The 18,770-nt window shown below is 33.5% G+C and overlaps 2 protein-coding genes across 3 annotated transcripts; one reads left to right on the plus strand and one right to left on the minus strand.

Annotated features, from left to right (window-relative positions):
• Nucleotides 1-5,457: 5,457 nt before the first annotated feature.
• On the plus strand, nt 5,458-14,407 carry LOC126709299 (protein tesmin/TSO1-like CXC 5). Of its 2 annotated transcripts, none has more exons than XM_050409487.1 (9): nt 5,458-5,715; nt 5,808-6,212; nt 7,427-7,534; nt 8,831-9,008; nt 10,308-10,622; nt 11,453-11,535; nt 11,645-11,739; nt 12,696-13,118; nt 13,542-13,682. In XM_050409487.1, exons 2-9 carry the CDS (start codon nt 5,821-5,823, stop codon nt 13,544-13,546), a joined length of 1,599 nt encoding a protein of 532 aa, XP_050265444.1. In that variant the 5' UTR covers nt 5,458-5,715; nt 5,808-5,820; the 3' UTR covers nt 13,547-13,682. The 2 variants fall into 2 exon arrangements, with proteins under 2 accessions (XP_050265444.1, XP_050265443.1); XM_050409486.1 differs by lacking the exon at nt 13,542-13,682 and adding an exon at nt 13,873-14,407 and having other exon boundaries at nt 5,461-5,715.
• Nucleotides 14,408-16,004: 1,597 nt separating this feature from the next.
• Nucleotides 16,005-18,600, minus strand: LOC126709380 (protein DOG1-like 4). The gene is made up of 2 exons (XM_050409593.1): nt 17,870-18,600; nt 16,005-16,320 (listed from the first exon to the last, which is right to left on the minus strand). Exons 1-2 carry the CDS (start codon nt 18,287-18,289, stop codon nt 16,045-16,047), a joined length of 696 nt encoding a protein of 231 aa, XP_050265550.1. The 5' UTR covers nt 18,290-18,600; the 3' UTR covers nt 16,005-16,044.
• Between the last annotated feature and the right edge of the window lie 170 nt (nt 18,601-18,770).

Genomic DNA, 18,770 nt, shown 5'->3' on the forward strand with positions numbered 1-18,770 from the left:
CTTTCAATCAATTTTATCAGAGTTAATAATTTATCGTATTGGGAGGATATACAATATAATAGTACCTTTTTTTAAATACTTATTTTGAATATATTCTTATACGTAATTCCATAGGGGCAACGGCAACAGTCTCGCACTTATTTTTCCTTATAATTAAAGTTTTATTAATTTTTTTTCTATCAAATCTTCTCATTTTAAATATTCAAATGTATTAAATTAGTTTTGTTGTTTCGTTGGGGTTAAATAGATAAAATCATTTTAAAAAGACGAAACACGCAATGCATTAGATAAGAATTCACCATATGTTTCACAACGAACCAACAGCAGTATCACTATTCTCTCATAAAATAAAAAACAAAAATAGTATCACTTCTCTACTTGAGGAAAAAGAAAGAAAACAATCTTACTAATCTCGCAAATTTCGCAACCATAGCTTAAATGGCAATCATTAACTATCATTTGTTTTACATTTTCAGATACGACTAGCAGCCTAGCAGGTGGCCCTGCCACTTTCAAAGCACTTTGCAAAGTAATTTGAGGGACATATATTTTAAGCAACATTTTACTAATGAAATAAAAAGTGAGGAGACTTAAAGCTAAAGATAATAGCTAGGAATGGTTTCCCTAAAATTAAAAAATAAAAAAGAAGAGGAAAATCCGTTTGTTTGTCTTATCATGACCCCAAACATGTCAAATCATCTTCAGTTAATTTAAAATCGAACATATAAAAAATTATTTGACATCATTTAAGAATTAATATATGAGCAATATATTTTGCACTAAATTAAACAAAATTTTAAGAAATAAAGAAAGGTACATTTACTTATAAATAAAACCCTTGTTTTTGTTAAAAAATTTATTCCCATTACTTTTTAGTGGAGTTGTGATATACTTTTATGTTAGAATCCCCTTCTCTCTTCCTTGGGGTGTATGTGTTTGTTTCTAAAAAAAATAAAATTATTTTAATAATTTAAATATATTATTAAGTCTTTTTTAAAGTCCAACTCATAATTCAAATTTAAAAACATAAATCCTAGAATATTAAAAAATGTGAAGCCAAACTCAAACCTAAACCTATTTAAAAATCTCAAACCACTAATTATTAGGGTTATATTAGGTCAAAAAGTTCACCAAATCCAACCCATTGTCATCCCTTGGAGAGAGCTAATAAGGATGCAATGAAGAATAATTATTCAATATTCTGAGAGTATATCATTATGGCACTTCCAACTTTTATATAATAATGAGTCTCATTAATTACATTTATTATGATCTACCGTGAAATTAGAATTTGGGAAATTTGTATTGACAAAGCCAAGGAAATTAGTACTGACCTACCTAGCCAGCAACAAGAAAATAGTGCACATATGGCATATATGATATTAGGCAGCTTAGACCTAACTGTTTGATTGTGAGTAGGCAGCTAGATGTTGTTTCTTAATTATCAATGCAAACCTAACAGTAACACATGCATGAAGTATATATATAAAAGATCTTGTCAAATGTCAATATACATTAATATGTCTAATTTTTTTCATACATATATCGATAGTTGAGACAAAAAAATTTAAACTTATATATCCTCGTTAAAAACACCAAAATATATCAATAACCGACCAAATAAACTACAAAATTCCTGACAATGTAATATAATACATATCTAGCATTAAACACAAGTTCAAAACCGACCGTATGTTTTTCATGTTACTGGTTCAAATTAATAATAGGAGATGGACCCATATCATTCAAGGCCTTTAGCTATTTATTGAATCATTATAACGTAATAACTGTAAGTTGGTAACTCATCCATCGAGATTCAGATTTTTGGACCCTTCTGTATGTGTTTGCATGTTTGGACTTTTGGAATTAAATGGTTAATATCGCTATTGATTTTTATTTATTTAATTTTTTTTTTTGAAGTCAGCAATAGATTCTATTGAGGTATGATATTTTGTAATATATCATATATATAATTCAGAAATTTTGAAGTCACTGTTTCTTCTTTTGCGTCAACCAATAACAGTTTGGCCCTTTAATTTTTTCAGCTGCAAATATTCAACAGTTATTTTAGATAACTAGCTTGTTGATATCGCCATTTGATCTATCAAGGCATGATATTTTGTAATTAATTTAATACAAGATGTAAAATTTTTGAAACGTCTTTTCATTTTTATTTATTTTTACCTACCACTAACTGTTTGGCCTTCTTTTTTTGCACCTGCAAATATCAAATTATTTATTTATTTTGGCCACCCTTTTACCTATAAAATGTTAAATTTGGTTTTAATTTACAAATCCTCCCACTTCTCTTCCATTTTTTTTTTTTTTTTTTTGAGAATAACTTCTCTTCCATTATCAGCTGCAAATATCCAATTAATTAATGTTCCTAATATCTATTATCTATATCTATATATATATATATATTTATTTATTTATTTATTTGAGAATCGCATGTTCCTAATTAATATTCTTGAATTACCAGTACTGGTACGTCTATAGATTAAAAGTACTGCTTATTTCTTAATTAATGGTCCTTTTTATTATAAGAGCATTAAGAACTCTCTCTAGCCTCGGTAGAACCCATCCACCCCAGGGTGGACCATCCTATTGCAAAAAGTTCCCTTAGTGTTTTATCTTATTTTGTATCTTTCCCAATATTGATACAAAATATATGCTTCCTTAGCTAATTAACATGGCATGTATACCTAATGAATTCCTATTAGAATTTACATTTCTAATACTTAGTACATAATTTCACCTATGCTTTTACTAGTTATTAAGCTTTTATGTGGGTTTCAACTAGCTCAACTGGTAAAGTCTTTGATGGTTGAATAAGAGATCTGGGTTTCCATCTCTGCCTACACCAAAAACTGATTGGTGTCTTGATCTGATGATAAAAAACTATCATCAGAAACGGATGTCATAGATTAAAACTTTCTCTCCAAAAAAAAAAACTTTCATAAAGGTTTTTAATTTCTTCATTTCCCTTCTACCAAATAAAGGGATTTGTGAGAAAAGCATTGGAGGCAATGGGATGGTGAAGGACATGGCTTGTGTCCAGTACATTATTGTACTACACATGTTAAGATAATTAGACATATATCTGTATACTAACGTGACTAGTACAACTACTGGACACATGCTCTTTCCTATTTCCTGTGGTGAATAAGTTCAAATTACATTATCATTCATGACAATTTATGCACATGGTGTCAGCACTAGTAGTACCACGCGATTACATATTGATGGTCTGGTTAATGTGACAGTGGCTCTGTTAAGGTTGAGGTTGAGGTATTGGTGTTAATGTCATTATTGTGTTGGATTTTGATGGCATCGATGAAAATTTGACAATACTTACAAGTCAACATTGGTGCTGGCTGGGTATTATAGCCAGTCTTGATTCGATCCATTTTGAATAAAGTATGGAAAAGTTTGGAGTATTGTTGGTTGTTGATGAGAATATGTTACTTGGTGATACAGATTGTGGACATAGTTGTGTTTTGTAATTAGTATTGGCGACGATCGAGTGATGACAATTGTGTTTGGTGGAGGTGGCTGCCAAGTACTTTTGATATGGGGCAACAGTGAGGGGTTAGGCTGTGTTTGTGTTTTGAATCTTTTGATGTTAACTTGATTTTCTAAACTCAAAAATGCTTTTTGGGTACTTAACATTTGTCAATGAACCATTATTTAGCATTAGGCCATCAATTGTCTATTTGAAAAGATATATATAGCCCACTTTATTATAAAAGGCTAGTGAGTGTTTTTAATAAAGTTTTAAAAAGTGTCCATTTGACTCACCTTATTTTGTGGCTTTTTTTAGTTTATATACACAAAACTTCTTAAACTTTACTTTTTGATTTACAAATATAATTACTTTTTGGTAAGGGTGAGACAAAAAGTATAAAGTTAACCAAAAAAATCCCAAACTCATTTTTATTTAATTTATTTTTAATTAGAATAAACAAATAAAAAAAAATCATTCTAAGGATTGAAATGAAAATGAGTTAAACTAGTCACCATTAATATCAAGATTTATATTATTATATCAATTAATAATGTTGAATTTCATTTTATATGTTATATCTAATTACAAATTTTAGCATTTGTCACTCACACATTACGTTGAATTTTCATGTCCAACCAAATAACCTAACTCTAAGGCCACATTTATAAGCAGAAAAGAGGGGAAGGGGGGGGGGGGGGGGGGGAGATAGGGGGAGGTCTGTCAACAGTTATGTTGTACTTGTTTGATCTATCTCAAATTTGATTTGTCAATTTTTAATTTACAAACAATCGTACTTTATATAGTTAAAGTTTACTTGTTGTAGGCACCTAATTTTATACCCTCACAGTTTAAACCCTTAGTTCTCAATGAAAAAAAAAAAGTGAAAGTATTAGCCAAACAAAACAAAAGATTGTCAAAATATTTTGAAAAAACCCTAATTTTGTGTACACATCGCTCATTTCAATGTATATAGCAACATACGTAAGGTCAACTCTTGCATACTTAACTCATACTCAATACCAATCTCTAAAGGCAACCAACCCATTTAGTATCAAAATGGACTCTCCCATTTTAGATTGCTTAAAGTTGGATGTTGATATTGCTATGAAAGAAGACTTAGTATGCTTAGTAATCATTGTTTGAGACCATAATGCTTATTGTGTAGCATCTCATACTAATTTGATTAGTGGCTGCAATCTTTAGGTGATAGACTCCTGTTAGATGTGCACTGCAATTAGTAAAATATACCTTGGAGATAAGTGGCCTTGAATGCAAAACACTAGCTTAGTCTTAGACATAATTTTGAATAGAATTATCACTCGATTCACTCCATACTAGTGCATCAAACCAATCATCTCTAATTATTATTTTTCTTTGTTAAAGCTTGAGTTCAAGTCTTATCTTTTTGTTCAAGTGAATGAGTTGTTTTTTATGGAATTTTTTAATTTATTTTATGTTGTTCCAAATACCGAAAATAATTTACAAAGTATTTTCAAAAACATAACCAAATACTGAAAATAATATTATTTTTACTTATACATCTAAAAAATATTCTATAATGAAACAAACATAACCTTAGCCGTTGGATTTTTTTTTTTAATCAAAAAGTTTTTGGATATTTGATTCCAAATATCGTCCGTTCATTTTGATAAAAAAAAAAAAAAAAAAAATCGTTGGTCATTTATAGCGGTGATGTCAGACTCTACATATCTGTACACGTGTACAAAAAACAAACACTCACAACAGTTTCAGACTTTCTTAGCGCCAAATTCCTCTCTCGTCACTTTCCCAGGTAAAAAGAACCCTTTATCTCTCAATCCAACGGCTATAAAATCCTAATCCACTTATTACCCAATCTCAGCCGTCAAAACAATCTTTCAATTTCATCCGTAAGATCTCCTAGTCCACTCATCGAACCGTCAAATTTTATCCAATTTCAATTTTTCAAAACCTCGAGAGGGAGAGAGAGAGAGAGAGAGACTGAGACAAATCCTAAGCTAAAGCTAAGCTATAATAAGCTGATACGCTTATCTCCTCCGTACAATTCTACGTTTTCCGATTCCGATCGTCGTCGTGTTTCGGACTCAAAACGACACTGTTTTCGTCTCAGTCAGTGTGTGAGAGAGGGGATTTCTTTGGCGCCAATTTTGGCCAAGAGACGGCGGCGTTTCACGGTTTCAATGTCACTGCGCTAAAAATTTATTGAGGTTTTGAAACAGTTTGTTTAATATATTCTGTGTATTCGAATTCGATCATGTAGATTTGGTTCTGGACTTTGTGTTTGTGTTTGTGTTTCAAGATTTTTCTTGAAAATGGAGAAGGACGACGAAACAAAGTCAGATTCGGCGCCCAAGAAATCGGCGAGGCAATTGGATTTCTCGCCGCAGAAGCCACAGCCACAGCCACAATTGCAAATGAGATCACAGTCACAGTCACCGTCACAGCCGCAGCCGCAGCCTCTCTCACCGGTACAATTGCAATTACAATTACAATTACAGTTACAGTCACAGTCACAGTCACAGTTACGGCCGCACGCGCCAATGTTGCCGCAATTGCAACCGCGGCCGCCGCCTCCACCAATGTCGCCGCAGTGGCGTGTGCGACCGCCGCTGCCGCCTTTGTCGCCGCAATTGCAACTGCGGCCGTCGCAGCAGCCAGTGCTCCGCTCTCATCCAGTGCATAAACTTCCAATACCGGCAGTGACGTGAGTCTGGCTCCATTACTTTTGTAGTATCTTTCTTTCAAATTAATATAAGCTTTTTTAAAAAAAAAAAAAAAAAATTATTTCTTGAAAAAGATTTGATTTGGGAGGTGATATCAGATATGTCTTAGTTTAGAAATATTGGTTAAAAGATTCACTTTAATTCATTTTTGGTATGGATTTTTTTTTTTTTCCAAATATAGGTTTGATATGTTTGAATAGTAGAATTAAGAGCATAGAATTAATGGGATTTCAAGAATATTTAAAGAGGCGGTATGATTGAGCATTCAAAAAAATTGTAAAACAGCAATCATGTGCGTTGTGCAACAAATAAGCTAAATTCAGGAGGCTTTATTGTAATGATGAATCTGTTTAGTGTTTAAAAGTGTTAGAATTATTGTTAAATGATTAAATTTGCCATTTTTTAATGGCTTAAGCTTTTGGGACAATCAGAATTTTTAAAAGGGATTGGAATGTGAGATGGGTTATGGGATGGAAATTGTATTAGGAAGAGAGCTTAGCAACTAAGGCTTTGTTGTTGTTGTTGTCATATGTGATCTACATGCTTGTCAACAGAATAATTTTGAAACATAATGTAGAATCGAGGGATGACCATGACTGCACACACTCCTCAAGAAGCTACACCACAAAATGCTACAGGATAGTCCATATGGAAAGTTACAGGACAAAATTTTAAGAACTGCTTCCTATTTTGAACATCTAAATCCAGTAAAGGGGCTATATATGTAGAGAAAGAAACAACCCTGCTCTTGATATCTCTTTCATTGTTCCACAGTAGACTGGTAATTTCTGTATTACCTGTCATGAAGATGTTCTTTTTGCTCCCTTCTCGTTGGACATAGACGCAACATCTGGAGCAAGTCTTCTGATCTTCTCACCACTGCTACAAGGGGTTTATTATATTTGGGTTGCTCAAGATAATCGATTTTCCCAATCCTTAACATTTTTGGTAGCAGAAAACTTAACCGATATGACTTTCTTGTTCTTCTTCTTTTTCCTTTCTCGGTCTCACCTTTTGCTAATTATTGCTTTATTCTTTAATGAAGATATCTTTTGAGAAGCTTATATTGTGCATACGTGCTTTTAATTATATATGCCATTGCTTCTTCATGGAATTGGAAACATTTTATACAATTATGAATTCAGTTCTATTGTTTTGTTCTTCTAACTGTTGCACATTTGTGTGTTTTCTTCAGCAAGCAAGAGTCCCCTAGACCAAAACCGCGGGCTAATGCTGAAGCAAAGGATAGTACTCCAAAGAAACAAAAACAATGTAATTGCAGAAGTTCCCGATGCTTGAAACTGTAAGCACATAGACTCGTTTTCATACATTTTTAGCACCTGGGTTGTAGCATTGCTTTTGCGCTCTTGCAAAACTTGCCTCCCTACATGGAATTATTTTAGAATTGAACTCAAGGGCATCAATTCCTTGCCTTTATGAGGAGGATTAATTAACCCCCCGTCCAGATGGGGAAGGTGATTTTATTTTACTTTTCATGTTTGCTTCTAAGGAACTTTAGCTATTTCTGGGCCCGCATGTCTTGTAGATATTATTATACCATATAAACTAGACAATGGTCCTGCCACTAGACCGTAAAGCTGCAAGTATAAAGAACGAGCCACACCACTTGTTCCTTTTAATCTGGTGTATCTCTTTGTTTGAATTATTTTCTTCTGACCTTGACACTTGATCATGAAGGACTAGGCGATTTTTCTGCAAAACTATGTTGCAGCTGAGTCACCTCTTCAAATGGAGTTCAAACAAGGCTTAAGCTGCCAAATATAAATAGGAGATTATCTTCAAGTTTGAGTTGAACAATATAAGGCTTCCATTTTCCCTGTTCAGCATCCTTCTTTATTTCTGCTAATTCTCCTTCACAAACCAAGACTTGGGCAGGAGTGCAACTTGAAGTCGACTGATGGGTTTGTCATGCAATTTGCATTAAGCATAAGGCTTTTGAAAGCTATCTTCTGTAGGGGTCTCCAATTGTCCTGTTTCTAATAACTTGTTTCCTCTAGGAGGGATAGCTGCCAAATTGCTCAATAATTGGATGACATAGGTTAGAGAAATTTATAATGACTATAAAAGTTTCCTATTCTGGAAGTATCATATGCATGATAGTAATGAGTTTTGTAGTGATTTTCCCCTCTTCATCTCCCCTATCTTCACTTCTCTCTCTCTCTCTCTCTCTCTCTCCTTCATTACGCTTTTTTTCTCCTCTTCACTATAATTGAGCCTTTGGTGGTCCACAAAAATGTAAATGAAAGGATACAAGCCAAATCTTCTTAGGACACACGATGAGACATGAAGTAATCCTCATATAACATCCTGGAGTTGTAATAAAGTCCTCCCTGTTTCTTCTCTTCAATATGACAGAGGTCTCTTCCAAATGTATCTTGAATGGGTTTGGTTGGTTAAATTATTGGTTAATTTGTTGAATCCATTTTCAGATTCTATATGACTTAATAGGAATGCAACTGCTTGGTCTTTTAGTGATTTATCATAGATTACTGGTAGCTTTAACCTTTATGTATGTGGTGCATCATCTTTTCTTCCCACATATTCTAAAGTATTAAGAAGCAAAGTTATGTAATTGTAGGTATTGTGAGTGCTTTGCAGCTGGGATTTATTGTGATAATTGCAACTGCTTAAATTGTCAGAATAATGTGGAGAATGAGGCTGCTAGGCAGGAGGCAGTTGGAGTGACCTTAGAGCGTAATCCAAATGCATTCAGGCCAAAGATAGCAAGTAGTCCACATGAACCTCGAGATAGTAGGGTACATAATCTGACTCCAACTTGTGCAACAATATTGCATGATGAGTGCTCTTGCATTGACTTTAATTGAATTAAATGTTGACGGGAGTGTCTTTTCTAAGTATTTTGATATGTACAAGAAATATCATTTATGTGGATTTGTGCAGAGATTTTACTCTTTTATTTTTATTTTTATGATGAATGAGAAGATTTCATTCCAAATGCAAAGAAATTCAACACAGTTCAGTGTACAGCAACCATACAACCCAGCTCAAAAGCCAACACCAAAACATTGGCCTAAACCAAAAGAGTACACAGGTCAGCTACAGCGCAGACACAAAAATTACATCACAGCCCTTGTTGCCCTCTGCCCTTAAGTACTGAACATGAGATACCCCTTGCTAGTTTCATTGTAGCTGTATTGATCCTTTCACCTTTTGGTCTGCTGGTTGTCATTGTTTGGATGGATTGTTTGTGTTGTCCTTGTCTACTTTTATTGACCAGATCATGTGCAGAAATTATTTCTGATTTTCAATTTAAATTCTCTGGAACTATGATGTGAGCCACCACCCCACCAAAGAAATAAAATACCCCCTATTTTCCAAACTTTGCATTTTTTGTTTACTTTTTTTATTTTTTCCATTTCTTTATGTGTTTTTTTGGTGATATCTCTTTTACATATCAAACTTCATTTTAAGAAATAGAAATAATCTTCCCTATTTTATCAATGTATTTAAAGTTCAAAAGTTATAAAAGAAGAACAATGGTAAAAAAAAAAAAAAAGAAGTAAAAGTCTTTCAAAAGTGTTAAGAGCTCAAAAATCCTTTGTGTAATAATTTATTATTCTTCATAAAACAAGTATATAAGTAATAAATTTAGGAAATTATAATATAGTAAACTCCACAGTTTGATATTGTTTTTAAGTCAAACTCTATAGTTGTAGATGCACAAATGGTTACTATATGAGTTTAACAAACATTTTATGAGTTTAACAAATGGTAACCATTAAGTAACATAAGTTGTTCTTGAGGATACATAGCCATAAAGTAAGATAAGAATAGAACTTTTGTTAAATCCATAATTTAGATGTACACACCATAAGTTTAACATAATTTGTTAAATCCAAAATCATGTTACATTTTAGATGCACAAACTTCAGGGGTGTATTTTGTACCAATGGTAACCAGAATTTGAAACTAAAACAGTATATGTTACTAATAATTTTTACGAAGAAGAAACCTTTTTTTGGTTCGGTGGGTCAAGCATATTATCTGTAATCATTAAACTTGGTATTCATTGATTATGTCTTAAAACAAATCAGGAAGATGTTGCAGAAGTTCAAGTGGTGGGAAAGCACAGCAAAGGATGTCAATGCAAGAAATCAGGGTGCCTCAAGAAGTATTGTGAGTGCTTCCAAGCCAATGTTCTGTGCTCTGAAAATTGTAAATGCATGGAATGTAAAAATTTTGAAGGAAGCCAAGAAAGAAGGGATCTTATTCATGAAGACCATAATGCAATGGCCAATATCCAACAGGCTAAATTAGCCAATGCAGCCATTAGCGGGGCTATTGGATCCTTTGGTTATGGGACCCCCCTTGTGCCCAGGAAGAGAAAAAGCCATGAACTTTGTCAACGGGTACTTTTTCTTAGAATCCTTGAATATGAGATGTCTAGGTTGATCTTAATCTATTTTGTTGATCTTTTCTGCACTTTGGGTCTGCTTGGGATCCGTTTATTTTGTTGAAACTAAAAACTTTTTGTTGAAAATACTGTAGATAAAGGTAAAAATTAGCTGAAATAGTACAGTAGGACCTATAAATAATACCAAAAAGTGCAGTGAAACCCAAAAATAGTAGCAAAAATAAGCAGAATAGTAAAATAAGCTGGCTTTTTAATTTTTGTCAAACACACACTTTATATAATAAAGTCAATTTCTGTATGAAAAAGATTTTGGGTAATTCTTTTTGGGACTCGTGAAACTGAAATTTTTTTGTTGAAAATATTGTAGATAAAGGTAAAAGTTAACTGAAATAATACAGTAGGACCCATAAATAGTACCAAAAAGTGTAGTGGGACCCATAAATAGTAGCAAAAATAAGCTGAATTGTAAAATAAGTTGGTTTTTTAATTTTTGCCAAACACACTTTATATAATAAAGTCAATTTTTGTATTTAAAAGATTTTGGGTAATTCTTTTTGGGACTCGTGAAAAACATGTTAATGCTCTGAATAATCTTTTGAGAGAGAGGGCAAGCTGCACTAACTATTTATGCTCTGAAATGTTTTTTTTTTTTTTTTTTTTTTGCGGGGGGGAGGGGGGCTTAAGAACTGAATACTCCAGCATACTTTTTAATCTCATTTTGCTATAAGATTCCTCTTTTTTTTTTTTGGTTCTTCACTGTTTCCTCCATCTTCTCAGCAAAAAAGGAAGAAGAAATGCAGTAATTATTTTTAAAAATTTATTCAGGAAAATCATGTAAGAGCTTCATCCATCCCTGATTCATGCACTGCTAATGCAGCAGTATTAGGATCTTCTAATTTTAAGTACAGGTAGGCATATTATGCCACTTTGATGCACCTGGTAAATTTTTTTTATATATATATAATATTCTCTTTCTTTTTTACACAAACTAATTGTCATAACTGCTCATGATTGAAGATCTACATTGGCCAACATACTCCAACCACAGGACGTGAAGGATCTTTGCTCACATTTGGTCGAACTTTCAGCAGAAGCAACAGTGACACGTACAGGTTATAATTAACATATAGAAATAGATAGAACTTTTGCTGGTTCTTTTACATTTAAGCTTGTTCTAACTTTCAGCTTATTATTTGACTGAAATGACTATGCTGACTGTATTATTATAAGTTTCTATGTTGACTGTTCTATGTAAACATCATTAGAACTGCATAAAGTAGTTTTCTTTTAGTGTAAAACTAAGTATATTTCCTTTGGTGCATTATATTAGGTTTCTCAATTAAATTCAAACAGATGATTGTTTTGGATTTATTTGTCCGAAAAAATAACATTTTTGTGCTTTATTTCTTTAATGCAAACATGACTATTGAATTTAGCATTATAAGTAAATAACCTCTAGAAAGGTCATATTCTAGAATATTTATTATTCATTGTCATGTGAGTTACTGCCAACGATGACACTTGTATATGTAATTGTATAGAACCTTTTTCCTTATTTCTGGCTGATCATTGTTTTCATCAGTTGGTTGATCTGAAAAGTTTAACCTGTAATTTGTTACTTGCCATAATTAGAGTCCTAAGAATGTCATTTTGTACTTGATATCTATAATTTAAAAGAATTTGTGGAAGGATTTGGTCTGAAACACCCCATGATTTCTTTTAATATTTTTTTTCTTATTTTTCATTTCTTTTCATCATGCTCTTATTCGATTGGTTTGATTCCTTTGAAGATGAATGAAAATATCTCCAATTTCCATATTGGTCGCACATTCAACATGTGCCTTCCAGAACAAGGGGTCTTTATTCTTTAAGCCTGCTTGTAATTTTACTGTGCTCAAAAACCCTTTACAGTGGGCTGGTTGGAAAATTGATCAATATAGGCATTTGAAAAATCTTTTTCTTATTGATCTGTGTATATGTGTTTAGCTTAGCAGTACAATATACTGAACGCTATATTTTTTATAAAACATTTCATTTGCCTTCTAAGTCTTTAATGTAACATTTCCAGGAAATAATAGTGGCAAAATGGATAGGGAGACAGACAGGAAGAATATTGAAATTTCTACTGTTTTGTCCACTCAAGAGAGCGAAGTTGTTGAGAATGGACATGGTAGCCAGAAAGCTATTCCTGGTAACCATCTGAGTAGGAATCAAGTGGATAGAGATGGAAGCACTGATTCTGGTTCTGATGGAGTTGATATGGATAATGGTAGGCCAATGTCTCCTGGAACACTTGCATTGATGTGTGATGAACAAGACACGATGTTCATGGATGGTGGGTCACCAAAAGGGGTACTGGGCGATGGTCAAAACACAAGTCAGAAGGCATTTGATGGGCATGGGTCAGAACTCTATGCGGAGCAAGAAAGGCTTGTCCTAGCAAGGCTCCGGGATTTTCTTAACCGAATCATTGCTTGTGGGAGCATAAGAGGTAAGTTTCTGAAATTTATAATTCTAAAATTTCAGACTTTACATTGTTAATGAGAAACTTGAACATGGGCTTTCTTAACTACAAAAGGACAATCAAACAAAAGGTTTGGTTCCATCATGAAATTGATTGAAAGTCCTATGAAGGCAAGGATACTCAATTGTTAGCTTATAGAACGTTGTAATTAAAAAGACCTCATATTCTAGCTTCCAGTTCTCGAGTGAATTTTCCTCTTAGTTATTGATATAAAAGGTTTTTAATTCCAGTATCGACATTCCTTTGTAAATTGAATGAATGTGTGAAAAAAATGTCTCTGTATAGCCATAGGTTAGAGCTTTTGGGTGTTTTGAGTACTTTATAATGACCTTTAGACAAAATAAAAGGTCAGGAATTTTGTTTGATTAAAACTGGAGCTTAGTTTTAGAGGTTGAGCCTTGCTTTTTACCATAAGCAACATGTCACGGATTTGAGTCCAAAATCAATCTCTCCAATAAATTTAGGGTAAGACTACTTACCATGACCTCTCTCAATCCTTCTCCTTGTATAAGTGAAGAGTTTTGTACACAGGTATTACCTTTTTTTTTAAACTTAATGCTTAATTTTACATCCACTTGGATTTTTTTTTTTTTTTTTTTTTGCTTTTTAAAATGTGGACATTTCCACATCAATTATGGATATTTTATATATTAAAAAAGATAAATCTGTCATTTTTTATTATTAATCTAATAAAAACAGTTGTGTTTCTATCACTATGCAGAAACAATGCCTTCGCCGGTGGCCAAAAATGGTACAGGAAGCCAACAAAAACCTGCAGAAAATGGGAATGTAAAATCTGGCAGTGAAACGAGAAGTCACAAGGAGGCTTATGGCAATGGCATTACAAAGTCTCCAGTTCCGGCAAGTGCTGAAGCGTCTTCAAGAGCCCATCCAGTCACTTCTGATAACAAAGATTTATCATCGAAGGTTGGGTTGCCCAATGGAAATGGGGAGAAGATCAAACCAAATACTCTGACAGAGAGTCGTAGCTACTGAGAGAAACAGTTCAAATTAAATTAACATGCTGCAGTTTCCCGCTAGGTTAGAAAGTTGAACCTAGGTCATCTTATTAGAAATGTTTTTGGTTGAAGAATCAACATAACTAGGGCCCTTTTCTGAATATAGCATTTATACAATCTTTTGTACATTATATAGCAAGTAAATTTTGGTCAATTTTTAAGTTTGCTTATATATGTGGTGTAATAGATCTTTTAATATATATATTATATGCCATGAGCTCAACTGGCACCTTTTTAGTGTTTTTAATAAAGACATCTGTCAATTCCCATATTCCCAAGGTTGTCAAAATCGCGATCCGGATCGTAAAATCGCACGATTTTACGATCCCACCTCACCAAAAAGATTAAAATCGTAGTAGGATCGCAAAAATGTTAGGATCGTTTGTAGGATCGTGTAGGATCGTATAGGATCGTAGGATCGTATGGGATCCTACCGATCCTACCGATCCTACCATTAGGCTTTTTTGGCTTTTTTGGCTTTTTTTTTTTTTTTTTTTTTTTTAATTGGGATTCATTTGGGTCATTTGGGTAAGTCTGGTATAATAATCCCTGGTCCACCTAAAGGTCCAATACCCACAAGCCTAATGAATTGAAGTCCCAAATTTACCCCTCTCTCAAAATAAAATCTCAAAAAAACCTATACTGCTTAAGTTAAGTTTTCAAAAACAAAACCTAAATATTTTAGAAACACTAAGCTCCAGCACGCAGTAGCTCTGTCTCGCGCGCCTCCACAGTTCCCTGTCAAAAACCCAGCACCTCTCAGCCCTCTTAATGATGAGCTATTGCTGCTTTCAAGCTTTCTTAAGTATTTAGAAACATTCAACGCCAGCACCTCAATCCCGCGCCTCCTCAATCCTTTGTCAAAAACCCAGCACCTCTCAGCCCTCTCAATGATGTTGCCGTGAGCCATTGCTGCCTTTAAGCTTTCTGGTAATCTTTTTTGGTAGTTAGTACTTAGATTGAGAATTCTCTTTTGGATTTTATATTTGTAATTAGCTAGTTTGTAATTAGATTGAGAATTCTCTTTTTGAATTACATATTGTAAATTTGTAGTTAGCTAGTTTTTATATGCTAACTAGCCTAACTTATTTTGGATTTGGAACTTAGAATTTGGAAAACATTTTCCATATGTGTAGATAATATTTTGGTACTTAGTTGCTAATTAAACATGTACTGAACTTTTTAGATATATTATGTCAAAAGTTAAATATATTTTGTTTCGTTAGAATAACATAAGAACAATGTAGTGCGTGCAGATTACATTTTATGATGCAATTTTTTTTTTTTTAATGGATGGATTCATATTTTAAGTGATTATATAACATACAAAGTCACTATCAATAGGATTTTTGCTTAAAATCTGAAAATAGGTAGAATCTTACGATCCACGATTCGATCCTACGATCCACGATCCTACCTACCTCCCACGATCCTACGTGGGATCCCGATTTTGACAACCTTGCATATTCCCCCATAGTTATCAAAAATATATACTATCATATGACCTCCAGTTGAATATCCCTACCTCAGAGGCTTTGCCTGTTGCTTACATGATCTGCTCAGGTACTGATTAAGGTTTTTCCAACTTCTGTAAGTGGAGGACATTGTCAATTGTAAATGTCTCATTACGAGGCAAATCTTATGAATCTTCGAATTGTTCAATTGAAGACCCGGTAGTATACACATTTTATACATTGTCGGCAGTACAAAACATTTTCAATTAAAAATACATTCTATTTTTGAAAATATTTTCTCGAAAATTAAAAAAATTGTCAATATTTTTTCAATTCTCAAGAAATTTTTTTTCAAAAATAAAAATTATTGTGTCCCCTTAGAGCACACATTAGCAAAATTCTTATTTGAAAAAAGGAATTTCAAAAATTGGTACGCTGCCGGTCATGATTGATCCCCCAGCCACGGATCCCAAACTGTAACTCAGCGGCTCCAATCAAGAACTCAACAGCCTGCTGTGGGGTAAGCAACTCAACCACCTTCTGGACCGTTTTCAGCCGTAGATCATCAGCCCTTTTAATAACACTTATCAACCGTCCGATCTTCTTCTCGAACTCATCACCACACTCGCCAATGACCTCACTAGCACCATCCTGCCACTCTGATAGCTCCTCCGTTATAGCATTCTCTTCCTTTACCTAATTCAACTGGGACATGTTAATAAAATTACCCCAACCATTACAAAACCAACTCACAAAGATATTGATTGAACAGCTAAATAGGGTTTTTTTTTTAATTTTTTTTAGAAAAGAGAGGGGAAAGGGTTCTAATAGGTTAGTTACTAATAATTGGTATAAAAAAAAGAAAAAAAGGAAAATTCACACATACACATTAATGAAACATAATTAGTTTAAATAATAAGACATTATTATATATCTAGCACACTCAAACCTACACTCATTTTTCAGAGCATGCTTATGTATGTGTTAACTTAACTCAAACATACCCTCATTTAATTTAAATCTACACTTATTTTTTCAAAACATGCTTGTGTGTCAACTTAAGATTAAATTATAGCACATTGACATATAAGACCATTTCAGGTACTTGATGAAAAAGTAGATATGGGTGCAAAAATTATGCGCCAACACTAAGCATATTGTATGCTGTGGATTTGGACGAAGAATGATGTGGTACTTTTGGAGAGTTGGAGTACAAATGACGTGATATTGGATCACTCCTCTTGCATTCACAATTAATAGATCTATTAATTAAGTTTAGGGTAGGATCTACCAGGAATATAGATTAAAAAAAAGTAGTTTAATTGGTATGATCCACCATAAAGAAATTAGAGTTTTACACAGTAGTGGCTTTAGAAATTTTTTTGAGAGTGGTCATTAAGAAACTTAAATTATACAAAATACATAAAATCTTATAATTTCCTTCTACAAATCTTTTATTTTGAAATCGTTACTTGATAATCTCATTATCAATGTTGCAAGTTACATATCTTCAAAAGTTTAGTTAAATAAAATTTTTCTTGGACTTTTATTTTTATTTGCAAGGACCTAATATATTGTTAGGGAGACCAAAGTTTAAGAATAAAATTTGGCTACAAAATTTGTTGTGGTCATTCTCACTAAATAAATTAACATTTATTACATATTTTGAAAATCTAATTGATAAATTGCATGTTCTCTATATTCTTAAAACACGTTAAAATTTCATGCAAATCGGATGATATTTGCCATTCGATTCATAAAATTACTTTTTATGTAATTTTATGTATAATTTTAGATTACAAAAACTTGAAATTTAAATATTTGATTGACGACATAGCTATTGATCTTTTATCTTCTTAAAATGTTGCAAGTATGAAAGATTTAAGAAGAAAATATAATTAAATAGTGGATTTGTTAAAATTCACGTTCAATAAAAAAAAATATTATAAAAAATATTAAATAGAATTGTAACATTAATCTATAACCATGCTTGTAACCAAATTTTGTCCTGAATTTAGTTATATTGGACCTAACAAAAAAATTAGGGTGATCACAAAGTTCTTCTAAAGAAAAATAATCATAAATTTTTAAAATTTTAAAATTTATAAATAATAATTGTATTATTTTCCAAGTCAGGTTGGTCCCAGACCAACCTGACCTCGTCGTAAAGCCGCCCCTGATATCACATAATGGGTGTGTCCTAGAGTTGAGCAAGAATGAAGTAAGATAAAGTAACATAACGTACGGTTTCACACTGTAACTCGCTGACACGGCGGAACTGAGAGGGGGAGAGGTCACCGAGATCACCAGTGCGTAAGCCGCGGAGGATATCAACGATGTGGGACTCAAACCGAATGGATGACTCAGTGTACACCAAGTGAAACGCCGTGGTGGGTCTCCACCCAGCTATCCAGTGCAGCGATCGCTCAAGCGAGCTCGCCCATGGGGCCGTCAACACCGACACTGCGTCGCGCTCGGTTGCCTGTGCCTTCAACTTGTAGTACTCAGCATAGTGACACATCACCTGGTGAACCAGCTGGACCAGGTGGTGGTGTTGGTCTGGGCTAGAGGGTGGTCTTGGAGCTGAGGACAACTGGTTCACCAGCTTGTGCAATTGCTCCAACCAGTTTTCGTAGAAGTGGGTGAATGTTGTGAAGTTGCTCATTTGGTCTGGATTTGAATAATTCTTTTCTGGGTTTCGTTCAGTTTTGTGTTTTTCTGTTTACTTTGAGAGATAAAAAGAATTTGTATTCTCTTTTCTGCAAAAGAAAGCTCTTTGCCTACACGTTGGGTAGACACTTGTCATGCATGCATGATTTAGAGATCCACGTGGTTGAGAGAAAAATGGTCACACTTTCCAGCATCGGTCACTATTATTAGTACTAACAGAATTTATAGGTATCGAGTCAAACTGAATAAACGACCAGTTGGACTTTTGGAGACAGTAATTCTCCACCACCACAATACTCCTCTTCGTGTTAGCATGATAATGCATTAATGCCACATTGCCACCGCATGCAAATACACAATTTTCTGTACCCAACAAAGTAATTGAGTGGCTTCATTATCGTATTCTAAAATAGGTTTAGCTTACTTTTCTTACTTTTTTTTTTTTTTTTTTTACTGGACATGTCATGTCCTTCTAA

Source organism: Quercus robur, chromosome 12 (assembly GCF_932294415.1).
Source record: "Quercus robur chromosome 12, dhQueRobu3.1, whole genome shotgun sequence".
In the NCBI taxonomy this organism is placed as follows: Eukaryota; Viridiplantae; Streptophyta; class Magnoliopsida; order Fagales; family Fagaceae; genus Quercus; species Quercus robur.